At 41.9% G+C, this 17,896-nt stretch overlaps 1 protein-coding gene across 2 annotated transcripts in view; it reads right to left on the reverse strand.

Annotated features, from left to right (window-relative positions):
* tdrd1 (tudor domain containing 1) overlaps nt 1-17,896 on the reverse strand; it is an 84,572-nt gene that overhangs the window by 57,598 nt on the left and 9,078 nt on the right. The window contains exons 3-11 of one of the 2 annotated variants that reach the window (XM_021575467.3): nt 14,799-14,845; nt 14,627-14,684; nt 14,188-14,305; nt 13,663-13,726; nt 5,428-5,514; nt 4,914-5,093; nt 4,660-4,803; nt 2,400-2,568; nt 1,921-2,004 (exon numbers count right to left, since the gene is read on the reverse strand). In XM_021575467.3, the coding sequence (XP_021431142.3) occupies nt 1,921-2,004; nt 2,400-2,568; nt 4,660-4,803; nt 4,914-5,093; nt 5,428-5,514; nt 13,663-13,726; nt 14,188-14,305; nt 14,627-14,684; nt 14,799-14,845 (951 nt within the window). Of the gene's footprint in view, nt 1-1,920; nt 2,005-2,375; nt 2,569-4,659; nt 4,804-4,913; nt 5,094-5,427; nt 5,515-13,662; nt 13,727-14,187; nt 14,306-14,626; nt 14,685-14,798; nt 14,846-17,896 lie in introns of both variants that reach the window. The other variant, XM_021575466.3, reaches the window with a different exon arrangement.

A 17,896-nucleotide genomic window follows, 5' to 3' on the forward strand; every position in this document is an offset into this window, starting at 1 on the left:
TAAATGAGATGGAGCTGCCTTGGGAAAAACTCGTGGGTTTGACAACCGACGGAGCACCTGCGATGTGTGGACACAGGAGCGGACTGGTGGCGAAGATACGGGAAAAGATGCAAGAGGAAAACGCGACAGGTGAGCTGACAGCTTATCATTGTATCATACACCAGGAAGCGTTGTGCGGTAAAGCCTTGAAAATGGAGCATGTAATGAGCATCATCACGCGCACAGTTAACTTTATCAGAGCCAAAGGTTTGAATCACCGCCAGTTCAAGGCATTTCTGACGGAGTTAGAAACGGAGCATGGTGATTTGCCTTATCACACAGAGGTGCGATGGCTAAGCCAGGGAAAGGTGCTTCAAAGATGTTTCGAGCTTCGTGAGGAGATTTGTCTATTCTTGGACAGCAAAGGGAAAGACACAACACAACTCCGAGACGAAATGTTTCTGTGTGAAATGGCTTTTCTGTGTGACATTACGAGTCATCTGAATGCAATAAACTTGCAGCTGCAGGGTCGGGATCGTGTCATCTCTGATATGTACAGTACAGTGAAGGCATTTAAAACCAAACTGACTCTGTGGGAGACGCAGATGCGGAAAGAAAATTTGAGCCACTTTCCCAGCTGCCAGACCATGAAAGAGAAGCTCTCTACCAGTGCGTTCCCGAGCACACAGTTGGCTGATAAAATAGGTATGCTTACCACTGACTTTCGACGCCGATTTGCTGACTTTGAAGCACAAAAAAGCAGGTTGGAACTGCTCGGTAACCCATTTGCTGTTGACGTGGAAAGCTCACCACCAAACCTCCAAATGGAGTTGATTGACCTCCAATGCAATGATGCACTGAGGGAAAAATATGCGGCAGTGGGTGCTGCGGAGTTTGCCCGTTTCCTCCCCGGCACAATGCCCCAGCTGCGCATCCAGGCTGCTCAAACGTTGTCTATGTTTGGCAGCACATACCTGTGTGAACAACTGTTTTCTTTGATGAACCTGAACAAAACATCACACAGAAGTCGACTTACTGCTGAACACCTCCACTCAATTCTGAGGATTTCTTCAGCTCAGAGCCTTACCCCGAACATTGATGAACTTGTGGAAAAGATGGGACACCACCAAGTATCACCCTCAACCTCAAACAAGTGAACATTACTGTGCAATCACATATTTAGAGTTTTTACTCAGTTCAAGTTTAAAAGTTAAAATTTAATATTTGTTTTCACTGCATGTTACTTCTCCTTAAACAAAGTGTTGTTTTTGATTAATAGATTTTTGCACTTTATTTTTTTGTATTTCAATCCAATTATATTTTAAAAATATTTCAGTTGAGTGGATGATAGAAAATTGCTATTATTGTTTTTTCTTTGAAGTAAATTTAGCCCACTTTTGCTAAAATAGAAAATATAGTCTACTGATGGTGCCTTGAATACCGGTTTCTTTCATTTAATGTTCATGTTATGGGGATATTTATATAAAGGAAATTTGTCTTTTGTGTCTGTTGAAAATTAAAGATTACTGACAGAGCCATAAGAAAATATTGCTTTATTTATCTGATCATATTGTAATATATTTGTTAGGTTTTCAGTAGGTTCAATTAGGTTCACTAGACTATATGCGTCATTTAAAATTTTTTCAATGAACATTCGAACAGTCCGGCCCTCGTCTTGTAGCTGATTTTTTTATTTGGCCCTCCGTCCATTTGACTTTGACACCCCTGCTTTACAATGAAGATCTGTGAAGTTATTGGGTTTTCACAAATTAACTTTGAAAGACAGGGTCCTGAAAAGGGGACGCTTCTTTTTTTTGCTGAGTTTATTAGTATAAGACAACACATTTCAGCAGGAATTTGAATCAGAATTCAATTATTATTATGGAACTTGGAAAAACTGTTGCAAAAATGGTGACAAAATAAAATAGACACACAGCTCACCAACGTCCTGTTCTGCGCGTTTCTTATTGACGTCCTCCCTCACAGCATAACCTTGGTCCATGAGGAAAGTGCTCAGCTGTTTTCCTGTCAGAGAAAGATAGTGTGTTTTACATGGCAGACATGAAGACAGACAACGTGAAAAGCACTTCAATAGTCATACAAAGGACAATAGACATAAAAAGGGGAGTATGGTTACTACATTATAGTGTTACAGTTAAGCATTCAGCGATACAAACATGAGAAAACAATGGAATGATGCAATGATGTCCATATGGTTCAAAGCGACACTTTGTAGGACAAATTACGCTGTATACGGACTGAGAGCTGTACTCCAATAGGAGCGCCCAAAAAGATGCTCAATGTTCCTAAAAACTAATCATGCTTGGGTTTATTATGGAGATTTAAATGTGGCGATTCAGTCTTTCACCTTCTATTTTTCACTGTAGCCAACTGACCATAGCCTTCCTGTGATACAGTACCGATAGGAGTCAGCAGGATGTCCACTGCGTAGGTGCGGTCATTCTCCGGTGTGTCCACCACAGTGAGTGTCAGGCTCTTTCCAGCCACCAGCTGTCTCACAGCTATGCAACACACCCCCATCCAGCTGTCAGTCACCGGTGTTACCCCGGCGACGCTGCACTCCAAAGCCTGCAAGAAAAAGCTTGTGGTAAATAAACGTGAACAAGTGCAATTCATCAAGAATAAATACGCATTTGAAATAAAATAGGGCAGGAAATATTTGGGCATTGAATATTACTCCTCCAAATTCATCTGTTTCCAAGAAGGAAAATTAACTTCGGTGCACACAATTTCACCCCTTGACTTTGTCCACATTGTTACTTTACAGCCTTATTCTAAATTTGATTAAAAAAATTCCCTCAATCTACACACAATAACCTATATCAATGAAACAAAAACATTTTTTTTGTAAATGTATTAAAAATAAAACAAATAACACATTTACATAACTATTCAGACCTTTTACTCAGTACTTTGTCGAAGCACCATTGGCAGAGATTACAACCTCGAATCTTCTTGGGTATGAAGCTACAAGCTTGGCACACCTGTATTTGGGGAGTTTCTCCCATTCTTCAGATCCTCTCAAGCTCTGTCAGGTTGGATGGGGAGAGTCGCTGCACAGCTATTTTAAGGTCTCTCCAGAGATGTTGGGTTCAAGTCCGGGCTCTGGCTGGGCCACTCAAGGACATTCAGAGACATGTCCTGAAGCCACTCCTGCGTTGTCTTGGCTGTGTGCTTAGGGTCATTGTCCTGTTGGAAGGTGAACCTTCACCCCAGTCTGAAGTTCTGAGCGCTCTGGATCAGGAACCTTCATCCCAGTCTGATAACCTGCTCAGGACTTCAAAGATCTCTCTGTACTTTGCTCTGTTCATCTTTGCCTTGATCCTGACTAGTCTCCCATGCCCTGCCACAGATAAACATCCCCACAGCATGATGCAGCCACCACCATGCTTCACCGTAGGGATGGTATCAGGTTTCCTACAGACATGACACTTGGCATTCAGGCCAAAGAGTTAAATCTTGGTTTCATCATACCAGAGAATCTTGTTTCTCTTGCTCTGAGAGTCTTTAGGTGCTTTTTGCCAAACCCCAACCGGGCTGTCACATGCTTTTTACTGAGGAGTGGCTTCCGTCTGGCCACTCTACCATAAAGGCTTAATTGGTGGAGTGCTGCAGAGATGGGAGAACCTTCAGAAGGTTCTCCCATCTCCACAGAGGAACTCTAGAGCTCTGTCAGAGTGACCATCGGGTTCTTGGTCACCTCCCTGACCAAAGCCCTTCTCCCCCGATTTCTCAGTTGGCCAGGCAGCCAGCTTAAAACTTATTTCATTTAAGAACCGAGGCCACTGTATTCAGACTGTTTGCTATGAGACTCGAAATGGAGCTTAGGTGCATCTTTTTATTTTTTAAATACATTTTCAAAAATGTCTAAAACCCTGTTTTCACTTTGTCATTATGGAGTATTGTGTGCAGATTGGGGAGGAAATAGTTTTATTTAATACATTTTAGAATAAGGCCGTTACAAAATGGAAAAAGTCAAGGGGTCTGACTACTTTTCGAAGGCACCGTATACAAAAGTATGTGGACACCCCTTTCAAATTAGTGGATTCAGCTAAGTGTATAAAATTGAGCACACAGCAATCCAATCGCCATAGACAAACATGGGCAGTAGAATGGCCTTACTGAAGAGCTCAGTGACACCGTCATAGGATGCCACATTTCCAACAAGTCAGTTTGTCAAATTAGAGCTACCCCCGTCAACTGTAAGTGCTATTATTGTGAAGTGGAAATGTCTAGGAGCAACAACGGCTCAGCCGTGAAGTGGTAGGCCACACAAGCTCCCAGAACGGGACAGTCTAGTGCTGAAGCACATAGCTACTAAAAAACGTCTGTCCTCGGTTGCGACACTCACTACAGAGTTCCAAACTGCCTCTGGAAGCAACGTCAGCACAAGAACTGTTCATCTAGAGCTTCATTAAATGGGTTTCCATGGCCAAGCAGCCACACACAAGCCAAAGATCACCATGCGCAATGCCAAGTTTCAGCTGGAGTGGTGTAAAGCTCGCCGCCATTGGACTCCGGAGCAGTGGAAGTGCGTTCTCTGGAGTGATGAATCACACCATATCCATCTGACAGTCCGACGGACGAATCTGGGTTTGGTGGAAGCCAGGAGAACTCTACTTCTCAAAGAACTGAGGTGAATTTTCACAATGAACTCACACATGGTGGAATGGGTTCAATGCTGGCAGCGAGGGGCTTGATCCGATCCAGTGTCACATCTTCTTCATTTCCAAAGTCAATGTAGAGAACTTTAGCATTTCCATCATCTGCAGCTACAGACTGGACAACACCTCTGTACCAGTTCTAGAGAGGGAGATAAGCAACGGATTAGATAGTATGGATTTTTAAAGCCTCTAAGTAGTATTTTCACAACTGCATTTTTTCAAATTTTCCTCAGTGTTCTCCTTCATCACCTGATCCAAGGAGTATTTGACGGCACAGACCTCTCCGGTGTCGGGCTTGTAGTCTGTCCCTAGCGAGCCACAGTTGGTCTTCTGCAGTTCCACAGTAACGGCTCTCAGAGCCTCAACCAGCTCTGGGCTTTGGACGTGAATGAAAAACCTACCAGGGCTATGCAGCTCCACCACAGACACCTTAAGCCACAGACAACCAGGAGGAGAGAAGACTTCATCTGAGTACACAAACACAATGAGACTCAACATACTACATTGATAATGTTGGCCTATGTACCTACAGGACAATCGTCGTTGTGTGGGTGGAACATTAAGTTATGTTGGATTAGTTTGTACACCTGTGCATTGTTCTAACATCAGACATTGCCATAGCATATTTTCTAAACATGCATAAAAAATAAGTCATTAATTCTGCCTCTTGAATTCTTTCAACGGTGACCTTTTAGGTCAGACTTTTTCCCAGACCTAAACATGACCTCAGGAGGACATTAAAGGAGCTGGCCAGAGCACAAACCTGAATTTCCATTCCTTTGGTGATGTCATTCTTACGGAGGTCCCGCAGGTACACTCGCTGGGAGCAAGTCACATCACTGTTGTTCACCTGCAAACGCCAGGTAACTTAACTGTGTTACAGATCTCAAAATAATGTTCTCCTCAGTTGACTGGTCACATGTACTAATACATTCCATACAGTTGCCTGTCAAATATATAGTCAGCCTTGCACAATTCAATATTTTTTCTATGTAGAAGAAGAAAAAAAAAAACTTAGTTCACATGTATATTTGCTTGATTTACTAACACACAGGAACAAGAAAAAAAATGGTCTGGACAAAATTACTCATTTACAGTGTAATTTCACATGGTAAAAATAGCATTTGAAAAAAGAAAAACGAACATTTTGCTCCACATTGTAAAGTGCAAGGGTGCCAATATCTTTTACCTCAACTGTACAAGTACATGAACTACAAAGTGAAAGGTTCAACAAATTGTATGAGGGGTAGGAATGGGCGGATTTCTCCATTCCCTTCTCCGGCCATTGTAATGGTAAGCTCAACGTTGAAAAATGTCTCAGTCCCTGGAGCAAAAACGTTGTACCAACCCTACCCTATTATACCAACTTGACCCTAGTATAGAAACCCTACAATATTATACCAACCTGACCCTATTATACCAACCTGACTCTACTATACCAACCCTACACTATTATACCAACCTGACCCTACCATACCAACCTGACCCTACCATACCAACCGGACCCTACCTAGACCAACCCTAGCATACCAACCCTACCCTATTTTACCAACCCGACCCTATTATACCAACCTGACTCTACTATACCAACCCTACACTATTATACCAACCTGACCCTACCATACCAACCTGACCCTACCATACCAACCGGACCCTACCTAGACCAACCCTAGCATACCAACCCTACCCTATTTTACCAACCCGACCCTATTATACCAACCCGACTACACCAACCCTACCATACCAACCTGACCCTACAAACCCGACTATACCAACCCGACCCCATCATACCAACCCTACCCTACTATACCAACCCGACCCTACTATACCAGCCTGGCCCTACCACACCAACCCTTATACCAACCTGACTATACAAACCCGACCCTATTATACCAAACCGACCCTACCACACCAACCAGACCCTACCACACCAACCCGACCCTACTATACCAGCCTGGCCCTACCACACCACACCTACTCTAACAACCCGACCCTTCTACTCTAACAACCCGACCCAATCTGACCCTACTATACCAACCGGACCCTATTATGCCAACCTGACCCTATTATGCCAACCGGACCCTATTATACCAAACCTACCCTACCATACCAACCTTACTCTATTATACCAACCTGACCCTACTATACCAACCTGACCCTACTATACCAACCTGACCCTACTATACCAACCTGACCCTACCATACCCGACTATACCAATTGAACACGATGGGTAGATTAACAAAATGTTCATCTTTCATTTGCTGTATTGGACTTGTGGCTGGGGGGCAGTATTGAGTCGCTTGGATGAATAAGGTGCCTAAAGTAAACGGCCTGCTCCTCAGTCTCAGTTTCTAATATATGCATTGTATTATTAGTATTGGATAGAAAACACTAAAGTTTCTAAAACTGTTTGAATGATGTGTGTGAGTATAACAGAACTCATATGGCAGGCAAAATCCTGAGTTAAAATAAAAACAGGAAGTCAGAAATCTGACCTTTGTATATATTCACCGGAGTCCCCAATGAAATCCCCTTGAGATATTAATGATGATGCACTGCCTAGGGGTTCCACTAGATGTCAACCATCACTATAAATTATAATGAGACTTCTATGGTGTTGTGGGAGTGAATGATAGCAGAATCTGTCAGGTGTCTGGCAGTCAGCCATTTTCTGATCATGCTTATTCCTCATGGTAGTCACTTGCGTTCCATTGCTCACGAAGACAAGAAGGAATAGTCCAGTTGGAACTTTATTGAAGCTATATGTTAAAAACATCCTAATGATTGATTCTGTACTTAGTTTGAAATGTTTCTTCGACCGGTAATATAACTTTTTGAAGTTTTTGTCTGATATAACGCTGACCAGAATGAGCGTTTGGATATGTATACCAAACCGTCTAACAAAAGAAGGTATTAAGACATAAATAAAGGACATTTTTAGAACAAAACAAACATTTATTGTGGACCTGAGATTCCTGGAGTGCTTTCTGATGTAGATCATCAAAAGGTAAGGGAATATTTATCATGTAATTTCTTGTTTATGTTGACGTCAACATGGCAGCTATTGTGACAAATATTTCTGAGCGCCGTCTCAGATTATTGCATGGCTGGCTTATTCCGTAAAGTTTTTTTGAAATCTGACCCAGCGGTTGCATTAAGGAGAGGCATATCTATAATTCCATGTGTATAACTTGTATTATCATCTACATTTATGATGAGTATTTCTGTTGAATGATGTGCCTATGCAAAAATCACTGGATGTTTTTGGAACTAGTGAATGTAACGCGCCAATGTAAACTCATATTTTGATAAATATGAACTTTATCAAACAAAACATACATGTATTGTGTAACATGAAGTCCTATGAGTGTCATCTGATGAAGATCAAAGGTTAGTGATTCATCTTTATTTCTGCTTTTTGAAACTCCTCTCTTTGGCTGGGGAAAAAAAATGGCTTTGTTTTTCTGTGGCTATGTGGTGACCTAACATAATCGTTTGCTGTAAAGCATATTTGAAATCGGACACTGTGGTGGGATTAACAACGAGAATAGCTTTAAAATGGTATGAGATACATGTATGTTTGAGGAATGTTAATTATGAGATTTTTGATGTTTTGAAAATGGCGCCCTACACTTTGACTGGCTGTTGTCAAATCGCTCCCGTTAATGGGATTGCAGCCATAAGAAGTTAATGTGTGAAAGTTACATATTTCTAAAAAATATGTTTTTATTTCGCGTGCTGCCTTTTCAGCGGAATGTTGTCGAGGGAACCCCTGCCCTAGAAAGGTTAAATGAAATTCTGGGCAAAAATGGCAAACTCAGCTCAATCATTCATTGAATCAGATGGCTCATTCATAACAAATTGATACTGCCAACTACTTTAATGATTTTTCCATTGGCAAGATTAGCAAACATGCCAGCAACAAACACTTACACTAAACATCCAAGCATAACTGATCAAATTATGAAAGATAAGCATTGTTATTTTGAATTCTGTAAAGCGAGTGTGGAAGAGGTGAAAAAATGAATGTTGCATATCAACAATGACAAGCCACCGGGGTCTGACAACTTGGATGGAAAATTACTGAGGATAATAGCAGAAGATATAGCCACTCCTATTGGCCATATCTTCCATCTAAGCCTACTATAAAGTGTGTGCCCTCTGGCCTGGAGGAAAGCAAAAGTAATTCCGCTACCCAAGAATAGTAAACGCCCCCTTTACTGGCTCAAATAGCGGACCAATCACTCTGTTACCAAACCTTGGTAAACTTTTGGAAAAAAACTGGTGTTTGACCAGATACAATGCTATTTCACAGACTTTCAGCACACTGATAGGGAAGTACATCCAACAAGCACACGAGTGTTGCAAAATAAATGTACACATACATGTTATTCAATCATTGCACCCACACTGCTCGCGAGCGTCAGCAAGCTTCTGCGTGGCCAGGCACTAAAAATTGAACTTGGTTCTATTTGTGACCCTCAACATGCTGCAAGTCCTCCTCTCCCATCTCCTCATTGGTTTTTAGGAGCATATACCCACGTGCCAGTCCCCAAATTAATATAATTGGTTCAGAGTTTGTTTTGAAATTTCAACCTGCGTGTCCTGATCGTGTCTGGTGTGGATGAACAAAATCAACTTGCGCGGTTTGGTCAGCATATTACACAGGTGACCGATGATTGGCTGAGAGAAATTGATAAGATTGTGGGAGCTGTTTTGTAAAGACTTCAGTGCGGCTTTTGACATCATCGATCTGCTGATGGAAAAACTTGTTATGGCTTGACACCCCCTGCTATATTGTGGACGAAGAGTTACCTGTAACAGAAAAAGGAGGATGTTCTTAAATGGAAGCCTCTCCAACATAATCCAGATAGAGTCAGGAATTCCCCAGGGCAGCTGGCTAGGACCCAAATTTTTGTTAAATCTTTACTAATGACATGGCACTTGCCTTCAGTAAAGCCAGTGTGGCTATGTACGTTGATGACTCAACACTGCCCACTTCAGCTACTACAGCAAGTGAAATTACTGCAACACTGAACTTCTTTGGGATAGGGGGCGGTATTTTGACTTCCGGATGAAAAGCGTGCCCAATGTAAACTGCCTGCAACGCAGGCCCAGAAGCTAGGGTATGCATATAATTGGTAGAGTTGCATAGAAAACACTAAAGTTTCTAAAACTGTTAAACCGAGGACAAACCATTCCCCCAAAAAATAAAAAAATACGGCCTTTCACTGATTTCAATGGCTGGCACTTTTATAATAGGGCGAAAACGTACCCGATTGCAGTTCCTAGGGCTTCCACTAGATGTCAAGTCTTTAGAAAGAATTTCAGGCTGGTTTTTGGAAAAATGAGCCAGAAAATGTAGTTTTTCTAGGTGGCCCCCATTTTGGCTGTAGTGTTTCCAGACAATAACGATTGTCTTAAATTGTATCGCTTATTTGCGTATTAGGGTACCTAAGGTTTGATTATAAACGTTGATTGACTTGTTTGGATAAGTTTATTGCTAACGTTTGGGATTCATTTTGTATGCATTTTGAAGGGGGGAAAGTGGGATTATTGACTGAAGCGCGCCAGCTAAACTGAGATTTTATGGATATAAATAAGGCCTTTATCGAACAAAAGGACCATTTGTAATGTAACTGGGACCTTTGAGTGCCAACAGAATAAGATCTTCAAAGGTAAGGCATACATTATATCGCTATTTCTGACTTTCGTGTCGCAACTCCCTAGTTGAAAATGATTTGTTATGCATTTGTGTGCTGGCCGCTGTCCTCAGATAATCGCATGGTTTGCCTTCGCTGTAAAGCCTTTTTGAAATCTGACACGGCGGCTGGATTAACAACAAGTTAAGCTTTATTTTGGTGTATTGCACTTGTGATTTCATGAAGGTTTAATATTTATAGTCACTAATTCGAATTTGACGCTCTGCAATGTCACAGGAAGGTGTCGAAATGGTAATGGCGTCCCACTGATCCGCAAGAATTAACAAAGAGCTGCAGTTATTTTCAGAATGGGTGGAAAGAAATAAGTTAGTCCTAAATACAATAAAAGTCTTGTATTTGGGACAAATCATTCACTAAAACCTAAACCTTAACTAAACTTGTAATAAATGGTGTGGAAATTGAGGAAGTTTGTGACTAAACTGCTTGGAGTAACCCTGGATTATAAACTGTCATGGTCCAAACATGTTGCTACAGCAGTAGCTAAATTGGGGAGAAGTCTGTCGATAACAAAGCGCCGCTCTGCCTTTTTAACAACACTATCAACAAGGAAGGTCCTACAGGCGCTAGTTTTGTCGCACATGGACTACTGTTCAGTCGTGTGGTCAGGTGCCACAAAAAAGGACTTTGGAAAATTGCAATTGGCTCAGAACAGGGTGGCACAGTACTACATAGAGGCATGGCTACATGGAACTCTATTCCACATCAGGTAACTGATGAAAGCAGTAAAATCGGATTTAAAATACAGATAAATATACACCTTATGGAACAGAAGGGACTGTGAAGAGACAGGCACATAATACATAACACAAGCACTCTACACACACTTGCACATGGATGTTGTATTGTAAATATGTGGTTGTGGAATGGTGGCCTGAGGGAAAACACTGAATGTGTTGGGTAAGGTGTGAAATGTAATGTCATGTAGTATTTTAAACTGTATGTAAGTAACTGTCTTATGCTGCTGGACCAGGAATAGTAGTAGCTCAAGGCAGAAGTTAAGTACAAAATAAGTACAAATACAAAAGGAAATATATATATATATTTGTAATTATTATTAATGTTTAAGTTGAAATACACTTACTAGCCTCCCGGGTGGCCTAGCGCCGTCCGGGTTAGGGAGGGCTTGGCCGGTAGGGATATCCTACCGATGTTGTCTCATCGCGCACCAGCAGCTCCTGTGGCGGGCCAGGCGCAGTGCGCGCTAGCCAAGGTTGCCTCCGACACATTGGTGTCGGGTTGGACCCGGGTTGGATGCGCGCTGTGTTAAGAAACAGTGCGGCTTGGTTGGGTTGTGTATCGGAGGACGCATGACTTTCAACCTTCGTCTCTCCCAAGCCCGTACGGGAGTTGTAGCGATGAGACAAGATAGTAGCTACTAAAAACAATTGGATACCACAAAATTGGTGAGAAAAAGAGGTACAAATTATTTATTTTTTTATAAATAAACACTTTATTACTAACTCGTATCAGCTCCATTAATATTCCTTTAACAGCCTCACTGTAGTAAGCAGTGCTCTATTCTGGCCCTCACTCTAATTTTCTAAGCAACTCGAGTCAGAGCAGTAGTGATGTGCAGTTTGAAAACAATTATTTAGAGCAGGATTAATATGCTCTCCTCTGGCTCAGTGACTCCGGAGATGTGCTCTAACCACCAACTGTATAAGTATGCAGAGAGAAATAGATCATGCTGCAGGAAGCAAAGAGAAGAAAACTACATGTTTAGAATTAATAATCGATCGCATGGTGCAATGAATGAATGCAATGAATTGATTATTATCGATGGAAATAGCTTTGTAGAACAAAAACACAGCTCGTCTCTGCTCAACAAATTTCAACTCGACAATGAATCATTTGGGGGGGTTGGGGTCTGCTGCAGTTTGGCACAATATCGTTTGCAATCTCCCTCGCAGCAGTCAAGCAATTGCATTCCGCCAATAGTCATTCTCAATCGAGGAGTTTATTCAATCAGTATCGGTCTAGCTCTGCTCTGTAGCATGATTGAAATGTAATTTTCCGCTTCAGCCAACATATGCAGTATCAAGGAATTATCTTATTTGAATGCCTGTCAATCACAAATTGTGACGGCCCTGAATTATTCTGAACCGTCTCAGTGCTTCTCCTTCCAATAGGGGGCTTTCCCTTTAATTCCCAATTAAATGGCCAGCATCAGCTGCGCAAAAGTGGGGTTGTGATGGAGACGTGAATGAGGATGTGTTCAACCCTCAGTTCCGAAGCTTCTCTATTCCGTTTGTTTTGTTGCCTTTAAATGTGTGTTTTGTAGCCTAATAGAGTTTACCCAGGATCGGATCCACTCTTTGCGTCCGTGGACTACACCTCTCTGTTCTTCGTGGCCTTTCTCCGCTGGAGATCTGTTGGCGGACTGGATTGTCTGACTGACTGACTGACTGACCGACTGACTACAACCTTTTTGTAGACGGTATTTCATTTTTTTGATGTGATGTATACTGTGATGATTTATGTAGTTAGTTGTAGTTGAGGACTTAGTAAGAGTTGATACGCTTTAAAGTTCTGTGGTAATATTATTGTTATATTGTTTGTATGATTAATACTGGGTTTCCGCTACACTGAATGAACGGACAAACATTGCGTGACAAAAGTCACTTGAGTTCACTGAACTCCTTTACCGGGCTGGACTCTTTTTAGGCCCGAGGTACAGGACATTGTGATATTATATGTGTGTGTGTAATCATTGATGTTGCTAATACAACCCACACAAAAGAATAGTTGTTTTTTAAGTTCTTTCCAATGTTAAGGGTTTATGAAAAGTTTATTTCCATCCTGACTTTTACATAAGTCCTTTGTATTGGTGTAGACTTGACGGACCAGATGGGACTCATTCCCTCCCAAACCAAAAGGAGAAACCAATGTTTTTTCTCTGGTAGGCACAACCTACCTGGCACCCCTATAAATAATAACCTCAAGTCAAAACCATTACAAAATGTACATTGTTTGAAGCACACTTATAAGTCTGTCACAAATGACAGCTCCAATAAGCCCCCTATATTGAACGAGAGGCTTGTAGAAACATGATTCTTTTGAGTTTTTAGTTCATCGTTCACCGGTAGGGGGTCCTACATGCTCTGGGCATTACTGAAACAAATAAATCTAAAGATTTATTTTGACTGAACAAGTTCAGATTGAGTCAGTAAAAAGAGCCAAACTTTACATCACTACAGAGTAGGGCATCAGAAATTTTGCCAATTTAAAAAAGTGTGTTTTTCTCCACAGCGTATAAACACAGAAGAAATGATACCTTGGAGTCTGACAGGTTCTGCCCATTTCCCATCGGTGAAGCTGGGATTTCCTTTGGCTTATCACTTTTTGAGATGAAGGGTGTAAAAAAAGAGGGGGGGAAAGGTGCATTTTAGAAGTTTTTTAAAGGGACAATCTGCAGTTCAAAATAACAAAGCAAACACCCCACCACTGATTAGGTAATAAGCGGAGATCAAAATTATAGTTCTCACCATGTTTAAAGGGTATACTGTGTTCATTTACAATTACATTGTACAAACAATGGATTCATAAAAAAATGCTTATATTTTGGGTTCTGATGGAGTATGTTAAACTAAGTCATTTTCTTCAAGAATCATTGGGTATATCACTCATTTAAAAGTCCAGAAATGGATCTAGCAATCGCATACTGCCCCTTTAAGCTCAACATGAAGTAAAAAATGAAGCAAAAAGAAGGGTTAAAGTTACCTGCCCAGCACTAAAACATCCAATTCAACAAATCACCTTTGATTGAGCCAACATAAACCATGATTAGTTAGATATTCACCTTGTGGGAGTATCTGGGGTACTGGGCTTGCACATGTGCCTGTGTGCATTCCAGTCCTCTGACTGGCAAGCCACTGAGCAGTAGCAGGTCTTCTTGCAGCGCGTACAGCGAAGGTTACCTGTAAAAGATGAAGGTTTATTCAATTCTAGCCCAGGTTATAGACGTCGATCAATAGCATCCAACAACTGGCTTTAATGATTTGTTGTGCACAATTCAGTGATTTAAAGGATGCGGATTTAATAAGAAATGTCTACCGATTATGGATACACCTTCCAATGCGGGACACGTGCTGCTAAACAGGTAGTAATTTGAGTGCGAGTTAACATGAAAGCTTCTCCTATGTTATACACTGTAACAGTAATCCTGTTCACAGTATGCCGTAGAACAAGACAAACAAAGTGATGCATCAATGAGAAATTAGCAGGGAAATAAGACCAACCTTGCTGACTGCAGTAGTTGCACAACTTAACAGTGAATGGGGGCATAGAGGCTGTTTTCTACAAGGGAAAATAACAGATGGATGTTACACATGTTGTCACTGCCTTTCAGGTAGGCCTTACATTTGAGAAATAGAAAATTGATATTACAATTGAAAAATAATAAATGCATACCATAGAGCCGTTTGTGAGTACAGTGGTTTCTTTTCGGCTGGCCTCGGCTTTGACAAAGAAAATAATTATCAGTATTTACATGCTAGAATTAGGGTGTTAGGTGACGCAACAAACAATGGACGCCATGCGAGAATTCGACAAAAAACAGCAGTCAAATAAATGTAAAAATACAAATCATTTGAAAACTTGCATGTGAATATGACTGCACATAACGTAATAATTGAACACGTTCATTAATGTTTTACGTAGTTATTACACATTGATTACAGTTTCACTCGTATTTCATTTGTCACAATGATACCTATGCTATGATGCTGATCTCACGCACCTACAGTGCTGGTCATTAAAAAAAAAGCTAGCTAGCTCATGGATGCAAACAATGTTCTTCCCCAAAAACATAGCAAAACGACATCTGTTTCAGTAGCTATAGTTAGCTAGGTGTCATCTACAATAACCCTAATTTCTAAGACAGTTCTTATTTGATTAATGGTGGTCGCACCCATCTATGTGAAGCTAGCCACAATAAGGATTAGCCACAATAGTGGACTTTGAAGTTAGCCTTCAAAATAAAAGTATTTGTATTCATTTACATCACTGTCAAACTTTTATTTTGAAGGCAAACCGCTAATTATACACTGCTCAAAAAAATAAAGGGAACACTAAAATAACACATCCTAGATCTGAATGAATTAAATATTCTTATTAAATACTTTTTTCTTTACATAGCACATTCAACTAACAACAAAATCACACAAATGATCAATGGAAATCAAATTTATCAATCCATGGATTTGGAGTCACACTCAAAATTAAAGTGGAAAACCACACTACAGGCTGATCCAACTTTGATGTAATGTCCTTAAAACAAGTCAAAATTAGGCTCAGTAGTGTGTGTGGCCTCCACGTGCCTGTATGACATCCCTACAACGCCTGGGCATGCTCCTGATGAGGTGGCGGATGGTCTCCTGAGGGATCTCTTCTCAGACCTGGACTAAAGCTAACGCCAACTCCTGGACAGTCTGTGGTGCAACGTGGCGTTGGTGGATGGTGCGAGACATGATGTCCCAGATGTGCTCAATTGGATTCAGGTCTGGGGAACAGGCGGGCCAGTCCATAGCATCAATTTCTTCCTCTTGCAGGAACTGCTGACACACTCCAGCCACATTAGGTCTAGCATTGTCTTACATTAGGAGAAACCCAGGGCCAACATATGGTCTCACAAGGGCTCTGAGGATCTCATCTCGGTACCTAATGGCAGTCAGGCTACCTCTGGCGAGCACATGGAGGGCTGTGCGGCCCCCCAAAGAAATGCCACCCCACACCATGACTGACCCACCGCCAAACCGGTCATGCTGGAGGATGTTGCAGGCAGCAGAACGTTCTCCACGGCGTCTCCAGACTGTCACGTCTGTCACATGTGCTCAGTGTGAACCTGCTTTCATCTGTGAAGAGCACAGAGCGCCAGTGGCAAATTTGCCATTCTTGGTGTTCTCTGGCAAATGCCAAACGTCCTGCACGGTGTTGGGCTGTAAGCACAACCCCCACCTGTGGACATTGGGTCCTCATACCACCCTCTTGGAGTCTGTTTCTGACCTTTCGAGCAGACACATGCACATTTGTAGCCTGCTGGAGGTCATTTTGCAGGGCTCTGGCAGTGCTCCTCCTTGCACAAAGGCGGAGGTAGCGGTCCTGCTGCTGGGTTGCTGCCCTCCTACGGCCTCCTCTACGTCTCCTGATGTACTGGCCTGTCTCCTGGTAGCGCCTCCATGCTCTGGACACTACGCTGACAGACACAGCAAACCGTCTTGCAACAGCTCACATTGATGTTCCATCCTGGATGAGCTGCACTACCTGAGCCACTTGTGTGGGTTGTCGATTCCGTCTCATGCTACCACTAGAGTGAAAGCACCGCTAGCATTCAAAAGTGACCAAAACATCAGCCAGGAAGCATAGGAACTGAGAAGTGGTCTGTGGTCCCCACCTGCAGAACCACTCCTTTATTGGGGGTGTCTTGCTAATTGCCTATAATTTCCACCTGTTGTCTATTCCATTTGCACAACAGCATGTGAAATTTATTGTCAATCAGTGTTGCTTCCTAAGTGGACAGTTTGATTTCACAGAAGTGTGATTGACTTGGTGTTACATTGTGTTGTTTAAGTGTTCCCTTTATTTTTTTGAGCAGTGTATATTGTGCCTAATCCTTATTGTGGCTAGCTTCACAGCGCAGTCCAGTCGAGCCTCACAAGCCAGATGAAGCTAGCTGGCTACTTGTAACGTTAAATCAAATCAAATCAAATTGTATTTGTCACATACACATGGTTAGCAGATGTTAATGCGAGTGTAGCGAAATGCTTGTGCTTCTAGTTCCAACAATGCAGTAATAACCAACAAGTAATCTATCTAACAATTCCAAAACTACTGTCTTGTACACAGTGTAAGGGGATAAAGAATATGTACATAAGGATATATGATGAGTGATGGTACAGAGCAGCATAGGCAAGATACAGTAGATGGTATCGAGTACAGTATGTACAAATGAGATGAGTATGTAAACAAAGTGGCATAGTTTAAAGTGGCTAGTGATACATGTATTACATAAGGATACAGTCGATGATATAGAGTACAGTATATACGTATGCATATGAGATGAATAATGTAGGGTAAGTAACATTATATAAGGTAGCATTGTTTAAAGTGGCTAGTGATATATTTACATCATTTCCCATCAATTCCCATTATTAAAGTGGCTGGAGTTGAGTCAGTGTCAGTGTGTTGGCAGCAGCCACTCAATGTTAGTGGTGGCTGTTTAACAGTCTGATGGCCTTGAGATAGAAGCTGTTTTTCAGTCTCTCGGTCCCAGCTTTGATGCACCTGTACTGACCTCGCCTTCTGGATGATAGCGGGGTGAACAGGCAGTGGCTCGGGTGGTTGATGTCCTTGATGATCTTTATGGCCTTCCTGTGACATCGGGTGGTGTAGGTGTCCTGGAGGGCAGGTAGTTTGACCCCGGTGATGCGTTGTGCAGACCTCACCACCCTCTGGAGAGCCTTACGGTTGAGGGCGGAGCAGTTGCCGTACCAGGCGGTGATACAGCCCGC

Source organism: Oncorhynchus mykiss, chromosome 20 (assembly GCF_057628025.1).
Source record: "Oncorhynchus mykiss isolate SJ-2025 chromosome 20, ASM5762802v1, whole genome shotgun sequence".
Taxonomy (NCBI): domain Eukaryota; kingdom Metazoa; phylum Chordata; class Actinopteri; order Salmoniformes; family Salmonidae; genus Oncorhynchus; species Oncorhynchus mykiss.